The following is a 19,609-nucleotide window of genomic DNA, read 5'->3' as shown; positions in this document are numbered from 1 at the left end:
GGTGGGAGAAGGTGAAGCAGGTGCCGACTAATCCTCCCTAAAAATAGGGGAGGACGAGCACTTGTGTCAGAGGCTGGAGTCTGCACACTTAAAGATAAGTCAACCAGCACAGCCAGCCCAAGGCATGCGCCAGCCCTGCTGATACGGACGTGGAATCCGGTATGAATTTCCTGACCAACTTCGGGAGACAGTAATTTCACTGTCAGGGGAATCACCACTCCGTGCTCCCTCTTACTCGGCCCCGGGGAACGGAAACAGATGAGTTTCTATCTCCAATTATTCTGGAAGAGGTGGCTTCCCTGGCTTGATGTGGTGGGATCCCCTCCCCTGGGAAGCCCTGGAGGGGAGGAGTCACTCCTGTTGTTTCAATATTTTAAAAACATAATCAGCTTACACTATCCGCTGGCTCGGAATCCGTCTGCCTCTTCCTCAGAGAAGAAAATCTCTGCTGGCTGCGGGCGGAGAAGCGCCGGAAAGACTCCCGGCTCCGGGACGCCAGGTGGCGGAAGGAGGAGGCGCGCTTGAACGGGGCCCGTCCTGCGGGCGCCCCGCTCGTCCGGTCGTGGGCCACCGTTGTGGTCACTAAATTGAGGGCCTCCTGGAAGGACCGTCTCATGGTCCCCATCCATTGAGCCATGTGGGTCTGGGCTACTGTGAGTTTGTCTCCGAGGTAATCCATGGGGAAGAAGAAGGAGGTGAGAGAGGGAGCGAGGCAATTAGAAGGCCAGAGTCGTCTCCTCTCTTTCTCCCACTTTGCGATCCTGGAAGTTCAGGGTTTGCTTAGGGAGGAAAACCAGCAGCCCTTTTCAGCCAAACCAAGGGCGCATAACAACCATCGCTGGGCCAGCAGCCGGCAAGGATCCGCGGGGCGGCCCTCGAGCGCAGGGTCAGCCTCGGGGTCCACCGGGAGTTGTAAAGTAAACACACCGGGAGGTCGGGTTTCCAGTTCCAGGCGCTGGGTAGGCGGTGCGGAGGGCGGCGAGAACCAGGCAGCCGCGCTCGCTCACCCCAGGGCGTGACAGTGGACGCGCGGCGGCGGGGGAGGCGGAGGCTTCCCCTCAGGTAGGCAGCCTCTCCAAAGCGCGCTCCGCCGGGACGCTGCGGGCTGGCCCCCGCCCCACTGCCCACCGCCGGGCCCCGCTCACCTGGCCCCTGCAGGTTCTCTGTCCTCTGGCCGGAGCTTCCAAACCTGTCGGCTGCAGGCAGCTAGCTCATTTCCGGAGGCAGCCGCCAGGGCCCCCCGGGTCCCCCGGCTGAGCGGCGGGGATGACATCAGCCCCCGGCTTAGCGAGGGGCTTCACGGCCCAGGAATGCGGGAGGGGCCTCGGGGAGGCGGCTGTCCCACGACCTGACGTCGGCCCCCATTTTTTTTTCTTTTCCCCAAGTCCGGACACGCTCGCGGTCCTGCGAGAATGAGGGTGACTTCACGTGCCCGACGGCCCACCCACCCCGGTGCCCTCGCCGCAGGCGCAGGAGGAAACGCGCGCTTGTGTGCGTGTGTGCGCGTGCGTGTGCATGTGTGTCGGAGGCCCGGCAGGGCTGGGGAAGGTTCAAATTGTTGGGAAACTGCGTCTGTCTCTTGGGGTACAGGCGGCGGCATCTGAGGACCCCTGGCTGCTATCTGTCTCCCTCTGGTGGCCTTTTTCTCTGCCACTTTCTCAGCACTCCTTCCCTGTGTCTCAGTTTCCACTTGCTTGTCTCTAAGCTGGTCTCTCTTCCCTCTCTGAATCTATGTCTTTCTCTCCTCTGCAAGGCAACACTGGGCTAGGTGAAACAGTCCTGAGGCCCCCCAAGTTTCCCCAAGGAAGGATCTGCCGTGGGGTGTAGCTCAGCATGGGCAAGGTTGCCATGGTAACCCAGACACAGCATCTGCTCCATCCTGGGTAGGCAGGCACCACACAGGAGTTAGGGGAGTGATTTATGATTTACACTGGGTCTTGTGAGCTCACAGGGTTTTAACCCGCTTGGAGCTGGAGTAGAGGGGGTGGGGAGGTGGCATGGTTGGCATAACCATAGCACCTAAAGGCTGAGAGAGGGAGTGGTCTAAAGGGGGCAACAGTGGCATCCATCCTGGAGGGAAGGTATACTCATTGAATTCCCACAGAGACGCTTTCTCCTTCCAGCAGGGATCTGTGCTCCTATTTTACAGATGAGGAAAAGCAAACTCAGAGAGTTTGCCCACGGTCACCCAGCAAAAACAGCTCCAGGGCATGGGCCATTGCTGTTGGCTCTCTGTTGAGTTCCCTGGGTCTGATGTAGTGCCTGAAGCTCTGTAAATATTTATTGTTCAAATGCATGGTCCAAAACTGAAGACCAGATTGGGCTGACTGTATCCCATGTGCTTTGACCATCTCCACGCCTCAGTTTGAACAAATAGTTGCGCCCCCAGATACAAGTCCAAGGGCCTCCATTGAGACAGTTTTTCATGAAGCCTTCTCTACTGTGTGGCTAACATAGATCTCTTCCTTCTCTGGATTCCTGGCCCTTGTGGCTGTTCACTCACTCACTCATTCATTCATTCATTCATTCACTCTTTCATTTAATAAACATTCAGTGACGCCTGCTCTGGGCCAGACACTGGATACAGACCCCAACAACAGCAAGTGGTTACAGCCCATCAGGAGACTACAATGCTGTCTGAGTTTATTGAGCGTGTGAGTGTGCAAGGATGTGCTAAGTGTTCAAAGAAATTAACTCATGAATCTTAACATGAACCCATTCGACAGATGAGACTGAGGCCCACAGGGGTGAAGTAATCTGCCCAGGTTACCCTACATGGTAGGCAGCCTCCTAAAAGGCTCCCAAGGATTCTTGCCCCCTGTTATTCACAATCTTGTGTAGTCCCCACCCACAAGGAATTAGGGTTGGTCTGTGTGCTCAAGAGGTGGAGTGGGATGAAGCTAAGCCATTAAAGAATCACGGCTTCCAACCTGCCTTCGTAGAGGATGCTGGGGAAAGCCAGACGCCATGTTGTAAGGATGATCAAGGAGCCTTATGGAATGACCCATGTGGAAAGAATCCAACTGGTCAGCCATGTGAATGAGCCACTTTGGAAGCAGATGTCTAATCCTAGTCACGCCTTCAGATGATGGTAGCCTTGGCCAACTGCAACCTCATGAGAGGTCCTGGGTCACAGCCATCCAGTCAAGCTGCTCCCAAATACCTGACCCATAGAAATCCCAAGAAATGAAAAGACCCAGGGGTAGGACAGAACCTACCTGGCAGGAAACCAAGGGCTGGAGCAGAGTGGGGGCAGCAGGGGTGGGGCATTATCTCAACATGCAAATGAGAAAACATGCTGGGTGTCCCAGACCCCACCCTCACAGTTCTGTCTGGTCCTGGCCACCACCCATGCAGTCTCCCAGGTCAGGGAGCTTCTGGCCCCCAAGTTTCCTCCATGGCATATCCACTGTAAGCCTCTGCAGAAGAGAGGGTACACCACTTCCCAGTCCTTCTGCCTCACCTGGCAGGGCAGGGACTCCCAGGTGGGGGTGGACATGAGGGGTGGACGTGAGGAAGAGACACAGCCTCCCTACTGGGCCCCAGGAAAGCCGCATAAGGCAACACCTAGGGATCTGGAAGGAGCTGTGGCTTTTCAACAAACCATCTGGAGGCAGAGGTGGGAAATCTACTGGCAACAATTCTACCCCTTAGGAGGAAGAAAGTTAAATCAAAGCAGGAAGGAAAACCTTGTTAAAATGGCAATGCCTGGTGTTGCCAAGGCTATGGTGAAACAGACACATACAGCAGCAGCAAATGGAAATGTAAGTCAGAAGACCCCTGGAAGGAATTCAGACCCTAGATCAAATGTCTTAAGAGTGACCTGCCAGTTAACGCCATGCATGCTGAAGCACAGGGCTGATAGGTACTGAAGCTGGCAAAGGACTTTGAAATGCATTGAAAAAATAAGATAAAAGAGGTACTGAGAAATGGATAGGATGCTTAGATTTTTATAAAGAAAATATAGCAAACTGTTAGCAATTGGAGATTTCCTTATACGATTTTTCTGTGTTTGAAAATTTCCATAATGAAGTATCCGGGGAAGGAGACATGCCTACCTTTCGACTGGGCAGTTATCCAATTTCATATCACAAACATGTTGATGGGTATTTACCACAACTATAGAAATAAAACTGAAAAATTAGTATGAACCTAATTACCCAACAAAAGGGGACTTGCTCAGAACTGTACTAAGCCACGTTACAGCTAGTGGCTAAAAGAAAAATCAGTAGAGCTGACCTTGTCTTTAAATGTCTTTAAATGTAAAATGTTGACACCTTGCTTCTCATTGATTTTTTGCACTGATTATTTTAAAAAATAATGCATTCAAATACTGTTTATCTTCATTATCTTCTATTTGTGTCCCCTTAAATTTTGTTCCTGAGGTAAGTGCTTCATTTGTCTCACCCTAGTCCTGATGCTGGGCTTGCTTAAAAAAACATATGGCTAACTGATATGGAGCATATGGAGAACTGCTTCCAGCTCTGATTAGCTGTGTGATGTTGAGCAAGTTATTTAACCTCTCTGATTTTCAGAGATGAAATCATCAAACTCATCATTGTCATTGATCCCCTTTTCTGAGAAGTACAATGATCCTTCAGCTGCTGTGAATTTGGGATACTAAAAGTTCCCAGTTGTACCTTCTCTAGAGAACTTCCTTCCCTCCAGGTGAGGGGCCACATCCAGATGCCAACAGCCAATGACTAACTGATACAGTATCTAAAAGCCCCATTCCCTTGCCTCAAGACAGGACCAACTCAGTGGTGTAATTCATACTTCAGAGTTTCCCATGGGATCAGGCTGGGGCTAGACCTCAGCTGAAACCATACCTGGGCTTTACTTTCTTTTCTGCCCTAATCTGTTTCCTTCATTTTCTTACAAGTTTCTCTTGAGCGCTTTCCTTCAATCAATCACTCGCACAAGAATCTCTGTGTCAGTTTCTACCTCTAGGGAATCCAGCCTAAGACCACCACACCTATAGTTACTGAGCACTTAATGTGTAACAGATGGTGTTCTAAGTATTACCTGTATTATATCACTGGATCTGCCTAGCAATGAAATTATATTCATACTATGATTATTATTCCCATTTATCAGATGGGAAAAGCAAGGCAGAGAAAAGTTGTGACCAGTCCAAGGTCACATGGCTATTAAGTGATGGAGTTTGCCACCCACAGCCTCACACCTTCAACAGACAGAACGTGCCCTAGCCCATGCCAACTCATCCTGCATGGAAGACACGTGCCGAGCAAATCAAAGCTCAGATGGCAGGCAGGGTCACACAGTTCTGTTTCTTTCCACAAGACGAGGGAGGGGGTACAGACGTGGGTTCAGAAGTCAGATGTTTGCTGGCTCCCTCCTGGCTGCCTTTAAGTACAACATGGTCTGCAAGTATGACTATAAAAAGCGATGCTCCCTGAAAACTGGGGCAGCACAAGAGTTTTCCTCCCAGAGGACTTTTTCCGCAAACTCTTCTGTACTCTCCAGGAAACTCTTGGGATGTTGCTGGACATCAAAAAAGATAGAAACCCCCCTCTTTCTTACATAATTACTCCAAAAAATGTTGGAGAAGCTGCTGACATCCAGAAACAAACAGGGTTTTATCCACAATGTGAGGTAGGGCACAGAGATCAACATTCCCAGACAAGCATGTGCAGTTACAGAAATCAGAACATTTTAGTCATTCATTAATTCAACAACATTTCCTGCAACTCTGTGCTAGCTCCAAGGGGACCAAGAGTCTCTAAGGAGCTCAGCATGCTTTCTGATTTTCAGCCATTTGAGGTGGAGGGGGAGGTGGCAACAGACCAACTTAACCTCGGGTTATATCATTTTCTGCCAAAAGTCTGATAGAAACAAGCACACTCTTGAGAATCTCTGATCCAGTGGAAGAAACAGCCAGAAAAAAAAAATATGAACAAGTGCAATACTAATGCAAAGAACTATGATGAAAAAGTGAATAACTTGTTACGGAAACAGAGAGAGGGAAGTGAAATCTAACCAAGAGAGGAAGTGGAGGCAAGGAGAGCAAAGGGAAGACAATCATTTATTGAGGACTAGGATGGGGTTTTGGAGGATGAATAGGAGTACTCCAAAAGAACAGACAGTGGGAACAGCATATGCGAAGGCTAGAAGGTTTGCCCATACTCAGTCTTGCCTCTGAGCTTTGGCACATGCTATGTCCCTGCCTGGAGCTGCCTTTCCCTTCTCTTCCATATTTCCTGGATCCCCCTCCCAACTCCACCTCTGTCAATTTCAGCCTTTTCCAAATCTTCCCCCAGGAGGTCTCAATTATATGACACTCTTTAGGTCCTACTTCCTAATGGCATTCAGAGTGTATATCCTGGAACTATAAATATATTAATAGTATAGTGATGAGGAAGACGGCGCAGTGGAAATCATAACCACTAGTTGAGCATTTTTGTGTACCAGGAACTGGTACCTCATTTAATCTTCGCAACAATCCAGTTGGGTGAGTCCTATTATTAATTATGCCCATTTTGTAGAGAAGGACACTGAGGTTTGAAGAGCCAAAGAAACACGCCCAAGGTCACTGAGCTAATAAGGGCAGTGGGCATGGAGGTGGACGCCAGACTTGAACCTTGTTGTGTCCGATTCAGGGCTGGAAGCCTTAACTACCTCATTCCCTCCTCCTTCCAGGGCAGAAGTCAGATTCCACCTCTAGGACTCCATAAAATGGCAAATTCTGCCCCAAGCATAAGGGTGGCAGCTGTTTTGTTGGGTTCTCTGGGTCACCTCCTGTGAGGGTCGGGAAATGCCTTCTGAAGGACCTGGTGAGTTTGTAAAGCAGCCAGTTTAGTTTCCTTTTCCACCAGCTAGAGCCTAGAGATTAATTCCTGGGACCACAGGTGGGGAGGGCTGACTTGTGGATCCAGCTTAAGCCTGTTTTCTCTCCCTCCTCAATGGAGTGACCCTCTGGGAGGGCTGGCTGAAGGCTCGAGGTCTGCCCCCTCCACGGCCAGCATCCTTTATCCCCTGCTTCGCAGCCTCCTTGTCATAAAGAGGAGATAATAAAGCCTGTCCACTTGGAAAGGCGTGGTGAAGCAACAACTGAGGTCATTCCAGCCTGGCACGTGGTAAACACTCAGTAAATGGCAGCTACCAAGAATAATCATTTTCTGCTGTATTTCAAAGAATTTCATTGTTCAGACCAATCACAAAATCCAGGACTGTCAGGACGTGAGCAGCCAGCAGGGATAGCCCTAGGTCAGTCTTTTCATTTAACAGGCCAGGTCTTGAAGAGATGTCCCACGACTCCATGGTAAGTTTGTGGCAGGCTCTCTATGATTCCCCAGAAGAGTCACTCATGATTTGGCCTTGGACGGTCTCTTTGGCTTCGTTTCTCTCCTGTGCCCTCAGGTTCCCTTCACCCCAGACAGATGGAACAAAGTGCCAGCCAGGCATGTACCGCACTGTCTCTCATCCAGCCTTTCATGAGAACATGCTGTTCCCCTGTCTAGAACACCATTCTACCCCTTCCTCACCTGGTCAGCAGCTATGATCTTATGGCGCTCAGTTTAGATCCTCCCTTCTCTGAGAAGCCTCCCCTGGATCCCTGTGCCCAAGGGGAGTCACCCCGGGGCCCCCATGCTGCTTATATAACCCCTGTTCAATTTCTTCACATCCTGGGCTTGAGCTCTTGGTTTGCCCACCAGTCTCTCCTACTAGACTGTGAGCATGTGGGCGGCAGAGACGTGTCCCATTCGTCCTTGATTTTCTGCATCCAGCACTCGGCATCACTCAGCATGCCTACCAGGTGGAATGAAGAGCTCCTGAGGCTTGAACTCTAGTCACAAAGCTTTCAACATCCCTATCTCTAGGACTGTTTCCAAGGCAACAGGAAAAATAATTCTGATGGTGGGGGGGGGGGGGGGGAGTGCCCAGAAACGACTTGATCTTACAAGTCAATGCCATATTATTTATAAACTGAGCCCAAGACTATTTCCTCTTGTTCATTTAGCACATTCTTATTCAAAATAGTCATTTTAATGACCTAAGATGTCCCGAATTCACCTTGGGGAGGGAAAAACCATCTGGAAAGGAAATCTTTCTAGAAGCAGCCAGAAACCCATTGCCCTTCTTTATCAGGAATCACTCTTAACTCAAGTGAAAAGCAGCATTTTCCATCCAGGGGACAATCTGCCGTGTGGCCTCACCTGGCATGGCAAGGCCAGTTTGTAATTACAGTCCCTCTTCTGAAGGCTGAGGACCTAACACAGCTGCAGGTTTTGACCTCTGCCGAATAGAGACGGGGCTGCAGGAGGCCCTGCTTGATCCATCCCGGCTGGTGCCCGGTGGTTCCGGGGGCACCTGGCTTCTAGGAAGCTGCCACCCTGTCCTCAGGCTTGCTGGACGAAGAGGGGTGATCTGCTGGCTGACCTTTGTCCCACCACCTGCCTGGTGTTGGACGACACGCGTCTTTCCACTACGGCAGCTGAATTCCCATGTTTTTGGATCAGTGAACGAGAGCAAGATGTTCCCGGGGAACCACAAATTAGAACTGGGACTAGGCATATGTGATGTCCCCTAAGGAATGCATTTCTGAGCAGCAAGCTTGCTATACTTGGCTTCACTGCCTCCTAAGCAGCACCACCAAATTTTAAGGATGTCGGTGCGGATAATAAAAGATTGAAAGAACAAGTAGGAGGCTTTTCTTTCCCTGCTCCTTCTCTTCCTTCCTTCCACAAGCATTGACAGAGCACCTACTATCGACAAGGCACTCGGAACATCCCTGGCCTTCAGAGATGCTTTATTATGTCTCGTTTTTTTTTTCTTGTAACTATAATAACAAAAAAACCAAAACAAAACAGAGTTATCATTTGCTGGAAAGTTCTAATTACTTGTCCATAGGAGGAAATGGAGAGTCAGAATGATGTCATGGCTGCTAAGGGTGGAGACATGATTTGAACCCCAAACCCCTGCTTGGAATCACCAGACCCCTCTGCCCCTCTGCACACTCCTAGTTGCATCTCACTGAGGCTGAATTGTGGGGTACAGAACACCTGGACACGGGGGCAAAGGCCTCACCCCACATTCCTCTTTCACTCTCTCCACTCATCTCCTCCTCCTCGGACCCAGGCCAGCTGTGAACCCCAACTGCGACCTGACCATGAAGACCACAGGGGTGCTGCGATGCCCTTGGGGACCCCTCCCATCCTCAGTTCTGGCAAAGGCTCCGCTGTGTGGGCAGCTCCAGCAACCAGCAGAACTGGGGGACCTCAGGGGACCCCCTCGCATCCCATCCCTCTGTCCCAGGCTGAACTGAGGGGGTAATGGGCGGTCCTCAGACTGGAGACTCTAGTCCAAGGCCTGCCAAGTTCTGTCCCCAGCTGCTGTGGAGCCTGAGGCAATGCACCCCTCCTCTCTGGGCCTTGATTCCCCAGGAGGGCTGCACAGAAATATCTCCAGGAGAAAGTCCAACTCAAAACCCCAGCCTCCATCTCTCAAAGATGCCTGAGGGGTAGAAAGAGTCCCACAGAACAAGGTTCAAATATTACATGGCCTCAGGACTTGCTTTGCCCGAGGTGCCTCATCTCCAAAAACAAAGTCATGACACTTACTTCCCAGGTAATGAATGCTGCAAGCAGGAAGCACATAGTTGGCCCCAGCAATGGCCAGCAGACAGAGGCACATTCCAATGGGTGGAATTCCAATGGGTGTGAGAGCTTTAGCTCATGACTAAAGTGCTCACATTTTGAAAACAAATCAATAAAGCAAAACTGCCTCCCCAAAGGCCAAATCAACATTTGTTTAAACTCTGCTAGGAAGTGGTTAATATTTACTAAGTACTGACAATGTGCCAGGTCCAGCCTCAGAAGCACTGGTTAAGGTGCTTGAGTTCTCCCACTCCTCATTCGCTGTGTGACTCCCGGCAAGTGACTTGCATTCTCTGAGTCTCCATCTCCTTGTCTGTAAAGTGGGATAAAAAGGGTCCCCTCATTACAAGGTGGGGCTGAAGGTTATACAGTGTGTCCTGACCATCTCATGAGAGCAGAACAACTATCCCCATCTTACATTTGATGAAACAGGCTGCTAGAGGGAAGGCCAGGGGTTGCGTAGCAAGTTATTGACAAAGTCTGACTGAGAGGCCTGTGCTTGAGACACTGTGGGCAAGGGCTTGGAGGGCACTGAGGAATGGGAGCCTCTGACTTCCCATGCCCACCCCCTGCATTTCCTTCACTTAGCTCACCAGCCCCTACCCCCCAGCTCATCCAAAGTTACTGTGAGTAACGGTCCCCAGTGCCAACACCTCCACACACAAGTAGCTTTCTCTGGACCCGGCTGGAGGTCTATTGTGCTTGTACTTTCCTTCTCTGCCACCCAGAGAGCCCCTTCTCTCTGTGCTGCCCACGCTGTTCCAGGAGCCACGCTGTGCCAGGCAGGGAGGGCTAGGAAAAGGTGGCCAGGCAGCCTTGACACTTCAGCAGAGGGGCTTCAGCCCCTAAGTCCCCACGGCTGCCTTTGGGCACCAGGCACCGGCATGTCCTGTGGCTTCAGAGCCCTGGACCTCCGGCTCACCTGGACTTAAATCCTTCGGGATCCCCATCGCTGGGGTAATGGAGGTAAGACCCCAGCCTCCCGCTAGCCAGATGCTTCCTGCTGCAAAGATTACCCCAACCCCCACTCCAACAATACCAAAATGTCTGCAGCTCCCCACAGGCAGACATGATTCTTGTCCCCAGGTCTTGGTTCAAATGTCACTTGCACAGATAAACCCTCCTTGGCCACCCAACACAAAGGAGCCCCCAGACCCTCTCTATCCTAGCACCCTTCCACCTGCACTCCAATAATTACCATTACTTGGTATTTTCCTGACTATTTATTTATTTATTTATATCTCTCTCTCTAAGGAAGTCACACAAAACAGGAATCTTCAGTGTCATATTCTCTGCTTCACTTAGCACACAGGGGGCACTCAGTGTTTCCTGAATGAACGTGTGGATGGACAGATGGATGGATGAGTAAATGAAAGGATCAGGGGAAGGATAGGGGGAAGGGATGAAGAACAACTTTTCATGATGCAATCAGTCGATGCCTTCCCCTCCCCACCTTCACCTGGCCAATTCCTACTCACTTGTAACACTTCATGCCATGTCCCCGCCTCCAGGAAGCCTTCCCTGCTAGAATCCTTCAAATGAAGAGGGTCAATTTCTACACACCCTCTGCCCACCGGCTGTGAAAGTTAGGGCAACACCAATTTCATTCTGTGCCCCAGTGCCCAGGCTCCCCAAGCATATGGCAGATGGCTCAGTGATACAGCAGCAGCTTATCAACCTTACTGAAGCAGCATAAAATAGGACAACTGCAAGTCCCTGGTTTCCTATGCAGCTCTGAAAGAGTTAACAGACAACTGCAAGTCCCTCGTTTCTTATCTATCTCCAAAGAAACTAATACAGAGCTGTAAAGCTTCCTGGGACAAAAATTTCCCTCAAGCCCCCAAACCTCCCCAAACCATAAGAGTCTGTAAAATTCTGGGCCCAAAGCAAATGCTTAATGATGGGAAGCACTGAGTCATAAAGATTGCTAACCATTTGCCCAAAGACAAATTTTAGGTATGTGATAACAAACCACCTATCTCCTCCTAGAACAAAGTAGACACCTAGTATTCAAGGATCAATATGGAAACCGACCTGCTACCAACAAAATTTTCCTATAAAAAAGCTAGCCCACTCCACTGAGGATGTGTCTCTCCCTCGGGCATGTCTGTGTTAACTTCCTTTAACATGTTTTCTCTCTTTTTAATAAACTTTACTATTTATTCCTACTGGCCCTCTCGTTTCTAAATTCTTTTAGTTTTGAGATGAATGAAACTGGATCAGGGCTTAGCTGGCACCATTGCAGAGACCAGGCACAGGCTGAACGTTTATCAGATAATCAGATAAGGCATGGAATCTTCAGCTCTCCCTTGTAAGAAGGGCAGCATTTTTATCCCCATTTCACTACCAAGGAAAGTGAGGCTCAGAGAAGGCAAGCCACTACAGAGGGTCACACAGCAAGAACCCTGTGTGACCATGACACCACACCACCTTCCAGCCCAGTGGTTCAGGGCCTCACTTGACGGTGGGGGCTGGAAGGGGGTTGGGGGGGATGGCATCAACTCCAGAACAGGAACACCTAGTAGCGCTGGGACCTCTCTAGATGTCAGTAGATGCCTTTCTTCCTCCCCAGTACACCCCTCTTCCTTGACTGGATGTTTCACCTCTCCCTAGGATGGCTGGAACTGAGGCAGCCATTTGGGGACCATGAGGGAGACAAGATGCTGAAGAGAGAGAGAAAGATAGAAAGAACCTGGGTTGATTTACAAAACCAGGACCTTGCAAATAGTGTCTATTAAGGGCCAGACAGTAAAATTTTAGGCTTTCTGAACCACCTGTGGTCTCTGTCCCATATTCCTTTTTTTTTTCTTTTTCTAGCCACTCTTTTAAAACATAAAATGGATTCTTACCTCATGGGCCATAGTTTTTCTGAATGCTGTACTATACTCCCTGAACACACAAGTTAATTGTGAGGTAATATATGTCCTTACTGTTTAATTCATCTGTGCTGGTTTGAAAGGATGTATGTACCCTAGAAAAGCCATGTTTTAATCCTAATCCCATTTTGTAAAGGCAGCCGATGCTTCTAATCCCTATTCAGTATTGTATGTTTGAATCTGTAATTAGATCATCTCCCTGGAATGTGACTCAGTCAAGAGTGGTTGTTAAACTGGATTACGGGAGATGTGTCTCCACCCATTTGGGTGGGTTTTGAGAAGTTTCTGGAGTCCTATAAAAGAGGAGACATTTTGGAGAATGCGAGACATTCGGAGAGAGCAGAGAATGCTGCAGCACCACAAAGCAGAAAGTCCACCAGCCAGCACTTTGGAGATGAAGAATGAAAACATCTCCCGGGCAGCTTCATGAAGCAGGAAGCCAGGAAAAGAAGCTAGCTGATGACTCCGTGCTCACCATGCCCCTTTCAGTTGAGAGAGAAGCCCTGACTGTGTCCGCCATGTGCCTTCTCACTTAAGAGAGAAACCCTGAACTTCATCGGCCTTCTTGAACCAAGGTATCTTTCTCTGGATGCCTTAGATTGGACATTTCTATAGACTTGTTTTAATTGGACATTTCTCAGCCTTACAACTGTAAACTAGCAACTTATTAAATTCCCCTTTTTAAAAGCCATTCTGTTTCTGGTATATTGCATTCCAGCAGCTAGCAAACTAGAACATCATCTTTAGGAAGTCTTGTTAACTCACAATGACAGTGGCGTAATATGTGTTGGCAAGGATGTAGAGCAACTGGAATTCTCAAACTCAACTTGGGGTGGGGTGGGGGGAATGCAAAATGGCACAGCCACTTTGGAAAATGGTCCACCAGTTTCTTAAAAGCTAAACATACACCTACCATATGCTCCAGGCATTCTATTTCTAGTAGTTACCAGGGAAAAAGGAAAGCCTATGTCTATACAAAGCCCTACACAAATAATCACAGAAACTTTACCCTTAATTGACAAATGTCTATCAAAAGGTGAATGGATAAACCATGATATATCCACACAATGGAATATGACTCAGCAGTAAACAAGAATGGATTATGATATATACTACGACATGGATGAATCTCAGAATTGTCTGGCTGAGATCAAGTAGCCAGATTCAATGGCTCCATTTATATAAAAGTCTAGAAAATGCAAAACAATCAATAGTGACAGAAAGCAGAACCGGTTGCTTGAGGACAGAAATGGAGGAAGGGATGGATTACAAAGGAGGGCGGGGAAATTTGGGGGAGTGATGGATCTGTTCATTAGTTTCGTTGTGATGATGGTTTCACAGTATACCCATAGGTCAACCTCATCAAATTAAATATGTTAAATGTGTGCAGTTTAGCGTACATCAACTACGCTGCTAGAAAAAAATAACATTGGTGGTGCTCATAAGAAGCAGCACATGGAATGGGTACGTTTTGATCAAATAGGAAACCTCGAAGGACTAGGAGCCAAGCAGGGGGAAGGGAAAGTGGAAACCTAAGAAGCCAGAGGCCCCACAAGACATTGTCTGTCTCGTGTGAATGCAGGAGATGGGCTCTGCCACTTACAAGATGGACCTGAGGACCAGGGAGGCTGAGCCCGTAAACTCTTCTCAAGCTGGCACATGGGACACACAGAGGCAGCCCTCAGAGCCAGCTGGTGGGCAGGTGGCCTTAACTGCCACTCCAGGCCAAACTGGACCGAGGAGCCTCCACCCCCTCTCTGGGCTGTGTCGAGCACACAGGTTCACTCTGGAACCCCCCCAACACTGGAGCTGGTGCGTGGGGTGCCAGGTTCGCCGAGTTCCCCACAGATGGTCTCTTCTCGGCGGATGAGGCCCAGAGCACACGCCAGAGTACCCTGGAATCTCTAGATCTTTTTCCACCCATCGCCGAGAGGACAGGAAGAGCTTCCAGCCCGGCTTTCCAGCTGCCATCTGCACCAGGCAGGGAACAAGTCTGGCTCTGCAGTTCCAAATCCTCCCTCTCCATCTGATGCAGGGGACAGTTTTCTCTTGGTCTGACAGCAACAGGACCAGAGACAAGGGAGGAGAAAGCGAAAGGCTAATCAGAGAGCTCAGGTCAAGCCAAATGATAAAGAGCCAGGGAAGAGACAGAATCACAAAAGGAGAGAAAACAGGGTTTACCAACTTGGGTGTGCAAGGATGAGTTTAGTGAATTTCCAATTCACCTGTATTTCTGTGGCTCTTCACTTTCCTGTTCTTTAACGTTCTTTTAGAGACACAAGGAAGATTAGTTTTGGGTTTGAGTGTGTGATCTGTGGTTATTTTTGCTCCCAGATGCTAGGAAGTGATTCTATGCAGAGAATGAGCTGCATGGAGGTCTGCCTTTTATACGAACCACACATACCTTTTCTCATAGAATCTCCGAAACCTCACAGTGAGGTGGGCACTACCTCTGCCTTTTTACCGAGGAGGAAACTGAGGCTCAAAGATAACCAGCATTTGTGGTCAAGGTTACTCAGCTGGGAAGTGGCAGAGCTGGGACTTGAACCCAGGTCTGTCTGACATGTTCTCCTGTGCACATATCCTGGAGTGAGCATCTAAAAAGGCTTGAGATACCCCCAATAAGACTCAGCACTCTCACAGCTGTCTGTCTTGTTTTCCACAGCATTCCAGCCCCTAAGCGCCTCAATGAAGTGCTGCTGAATGAGTGGATGGATCTAGCAGAGGGCCAGGCATGGAGCAGGTGCTCAGTTAAGGTTTTCAGGAGGGAGGAAGGGAGAGGAGAGAAGGAAGAGCTGGATCTCCACAGCTCCAGACCCACCCAGGACACAGACTGTGGCCATTAAAACACCAAGTCATTGTTCAGAGAATAGGACGCAAACTTGGCCAAGGCTCAGAGGGTGACATATCTCTTCAAGTGTTCATTTTCACAGTTGCCTTTCTCAAGACACGGGTGCGTTTTCTAACAACAGGGCCCTTTGCTTTGATCCTACCTCCCTGAGTCCTTCTAGAAAGGGAGGGAGACCTGGAGAGGCCACAGGGAACGGGGGACATGTTGCATAAGCCTACACTAAAATAAACACCCAGAGGGTCTGCTCCTACTTATTGTCCCCTTGAGATGTGCTTTCATCCTTCTCACCTCTCACCGCCCACCTATGGGCTGGGGGGCAGGAGCCTGGGCTGGCCCAGCTCCACCCCTAAGGTGCTGAGTGGCCTTGGGCAGGTCTAGGGGCAGCCTGGGCCTCCCTCCCACCCTGCAAGGAAAGGGAGGCCACTGACAAGCTGCAAGGGCCCTTCAGGTCTAAAGCACCTCCACCCCGTCTCCAGAGGATGTGCCTGCACCAGCCACTGCAAGCTGCCTGGTGCCTCCGGAAAATGCTGCATTCTGGATTACACTGCCCAAGCCAGTGTTTAAGGAGTGGACATCCCTGCCCCTGTTTAATGGACCCATCCCTAGTCTCACTGCAGCAATAGAAAACACCCTGTTGGGAGCTTCCGCAAACAACCTCTTTTCTCCAGAAGGTCTGAGCTGACGGTTGGTTGGCTTTTCTCAAAACCAGGACTGAGGTTGTAATGTGGGATGTGCCTCTTATTTTCATGTTCAGATGCAAAAAATGCCATGGCAGGGTCCTCGAGGTGGCCAGCGGGGCTCTCCCACCTCCCTCCCATGTGGGGTGGAACTACTCAGGGGAGAGAGTGGAGGTTGACAAGGCACCTGCAAACCAGCGTCTCTGTCAGAAGCAGACAGGCACTGGGGGCAGTGAGAATGGGTGGGAGGGCAAGAGGGTCAGAGAAGATTCCGGTACTTCTCCATTCTTACCAAAACAAGTTCGTTTCAGGGTATAGTAAGAACTGCTCTCCCCACCCCTCCAAGTGTTCTCTCATATGGGAAATAGGACGGGGGCGGCAGGGATAAAGGGGATGCATCCATCATTTACACAACTACTATGCACCTAGCTCAATGTTAGGTGCTCTAAAGGTGCCACTGTCTATTATTTCATTGCTATTCCACCAACCATCCTACAAGACTGCATTTTCTCTTGAAAGATGAGAAACCTGAGTCTCAGATTTGGTTTCCAGAAGGTAAAGCATAGTCAGGCTACCTGGGCTCAACAACTGACCCCTTGGCCAATGAGCTGTGTGACTTTGGGTGACTCACTGCCCCTCTCTGAGCCATAGTCTCCTCATCTGTAAACGTGATAATAATAGTACCTGCCTTTAAGGGTTCTTGTAGGATTTGATGAGGCAATGCCTGGAGATGGCTTAGCAGGTAGTGAGTGCTCAGTGAGCATTAGTGCTTATTAACTTGTCAGTGGTCACAGAGCTGGATTTGACCAGGCCTGTGAGCTTCCAAAGCTTAGTTGATTCCCTCTTTCCATTAATCTACAACTCCCCCTTATCCCACCCCTTCCCCACTCAGCTGATGGCCTCACACCTCACTTCCTGGAAAGAAATCAAGGGCATCTGTGGCAGATGATTCCAGCTCCCTTGTCCCTGTATCTGGGAGTCTCCCTGCCCCCTCCAGCTGCAGTGGAAGAAACAGCTGTGCTCATCACCCTGGTCAGCTCCTCCTCCTTGCTCCAGCTGTCACCCGCTCACTGACTCAGTCATCCCTGCATCTCACTGTTCCTCTTCCCCTCAGCGGCATCCCTGTCACCCATCTGCTGGGCCGACCCTATCAGGGAAGCCTCAACATCACCCATCTTTAAAAGCCAGACAAGCACCTCCCTTGACCCCACCTCTCACCCACGTAGAATCTGCTTCCTCCCAACTCTCCTCCATTGTGCAAAGGGGGCACCACCCAGCCCTGAGACCCTCCTGAGTTACCCGTTTTCCCTTAACTTCCATGTCCAGTCAGGTTGGCTTGTCCTCAAAACTGTAGTCTGAACCCCATACCTTCTTCCCACTCCCCATCTCATATCATACCTGGATCCAAGTTCCCATCACCACTGACTGGACAACGTCACTGCCTCCCCACTTTACCTGCTAGCCCTCCGGCCCAACCTCCCCCAGCACGCTAGATGAGTTTTATACTCCTCCATAAATCATGCCTCCCCCACCCCCATCCCCGTTGAAAGCACTTCCCCAGCTCTTCATTACAACCAGAATTAACTTCAAATATTCTGCCCTGGCCTGTGGGAACCTTGCATGCCTCCTGCCTCACTCACTATTAGGCCAGTCACATTGGCCTTACTCTGCCACAGACTGTCTAAGCTGGTTCCTACCTCGGGGCCTTTGCACTTGCTATTCCGTCTGTCCAATTCCCCATGGCCGGCTCCTTCTATCCTTCAGGTCTCCAGTCAAAGGATACTTCCTCTAAGAGGTCTTTCCAGCTGGCCCTCCCTGAGTTTCTCTCCACCACTTTCATTGTTTTATTGCCTTCAGAGCATTTATCAGTGTTTGGAATTACTCTGTCTATTTACTTTATATATATTATCTTTCTTACAAGAATATATATTCTGTTAGGGCAGAGACTGTTTTGTTTACTTCCCACTGATGTTCGGTGCCTAGAACAGGGTCTGGCACAGAGAAGGGGCTCAATAAATATTTGTCCAGTGGATAAACAAATGCATAAATGAACGTATGAACAAATGAATGAAAACCCAATCTCAGAAGTCAAACTCAATGGGGCTCCATTATGAAATGGAGGTGGCGATTCCAATACCCATAAGACTGAGACAAAGACTGACCCCCTAAGGAAGGGACAGGAGCCCAGAAGTGATGCTTAATAAACACGGTGCCTTGGCCAGCAGGGATTGGGGACCTGGGACCTCCTCTTAGCCCCTCGCCGCATATGCTGTATTTAAAAACCAGAACTCTGTAATTGAGACACAACAGTTGAAGACCTAACGGAGCTCATGTGTGAGAACACTGCACTGCCTGGTAGCCATGGCAACTGAAATCTTCAAGTATAATCCTGTCTCACTTTAACTTTTTATGCAGAAATTTCTGGAGAAAATGTTCCAATTTCCTTCTCCGGTGACAATCTACAGAACAGAGATCCTCATCTGGCTCTGAGAGGAAAAATGCAAAATGTCAGATTCCTATGAGATAAAACCCATTTGCAAAGAAAGAAGAGTCTCATTTTAAAAAATGAGACTAGGAACGAAAAATGTTGCAGCTACTGCTGCTGATAAACAAACACCTTTTTTTGTAATGGAATGGACCAGTACGTTATTTAACCTTCACCACTTGTTCAGTTAGTCATTCAACAAACAATCATTGAATGTTTACTGTGAGCCAGGCCTTGGGCTGGGCTCCAGGGATTCAGAAGTGAACGAGACAGATGAAGATCCCACCCAATGGGATCGATGTTCAGTGGAAGAGCATCTCAGCAAGAACATCAGCTAGCGGGATTTTCTCCTTTAGCATGGAGCAACATGGTAGAAGAGAAAGGGTAGGCCTGTGGGATCATGCAGATCTACCATTCATTAGCTGTGTGACCCTGGGCAAGACACTTGACCTCTCTGAGCCCACTTCCTCATCATGAAATGGTGATAACAGTGCTGCCTGATGCAGGCGTTATGCCAATTCAATGAGATGACATACAAGGAGTACCTTTCATGGTGTCTGGTATACATCAAGAGCTCAGCAGCTGGTCATTTCTTTTGCCTAACAGAAGAAGAGGCCAGCCCTGGGCTGTCTCTCCCAACTGGGCCTTGGAAAAGTTCTCTGGGTACAGGTTTTCTCAAATGAATGTGCATGTTGTAAAGGATTGAGGGAGCTGGAGAAATATTTGGGATTTCAATATTCAAAACAAATGTGGGGGAAAGACTGGGAAAGAAGAAATGGGGTTTTGCCAGGTCTTTAGCCAACCTAATCTAAAAGCTGCCCAGGGAGCCAAATGGGGCTGTAGTTCTGGCCCTGGGAATGTTTCGGGTTGGGAGCCAGGCTGAATGGGCCAAAAGATGAGAACAGGGTGGTGCCAAGAGTTTCTGCCACTGTGATCCCCTCTCCAAACCAGCCATGCATTTGGTAAGACGAGGAACTAGGAGACTAAAGAGAAAAATCAATGTCAAGATTCAGACAGTGTTAGAGCTGAGGGACTCCAGAGCTCACCACTTCAGAGGCAAACCCTGAGCTCCAGAGTGCGGGAGGGTGCCACTGAGCAGACCC

General features: G+C 49.3%; 1 protein-coding gene across 9 annotated transcripts in view; it reads right to left on the bottom strand.

The window, feature by feature from the left end:
- Nucleotides 1-19,609, bottom strand: part of KIAA1671 (KIAA1671 ortholog) — a 189,306-nt gene that overhangs the window by 62,603 nt on the left and 107,094 nt on the right. Inside the window, exon 1 of one of the 9 annotated variants that reach the window (XM_077160684.1) lies at nt 395-1,421. The exons of the other annotated variants lie outside the window; for them this stretch is intronic. Within the exon in view, the coding sequence (XP_077016799.1) occupies nt 395-679 (285 nt within the window). The 5' untranslated portion in view covers nt 680-1,421. Of the gene's footprint in view, nt 1-394; nt 1,422-19,609 lie in introns of those variants that run through there. 9 annotated transcript variants of the gene reach the window in all.

This window comes from Tamandua tetradactyla, chromosome 5 (assembly GCF_023851605.1).
Source record: "Tamandua tetradactyla isolate mTamTet1 chromosome 5, mTamTet1.pri, whole genome shotgun sequence".
Classification (NCBI taxonomy): domain Eukaryota; kingdom Metazoa; phylum Chordata; class Mammalia; order Pilosa; family Myrmecophagidae; genus Tamandua; species Tamandua tetradactyla.
This window is presented reverse-complemented; position numbering and strand designations above follow the sequence as displayed.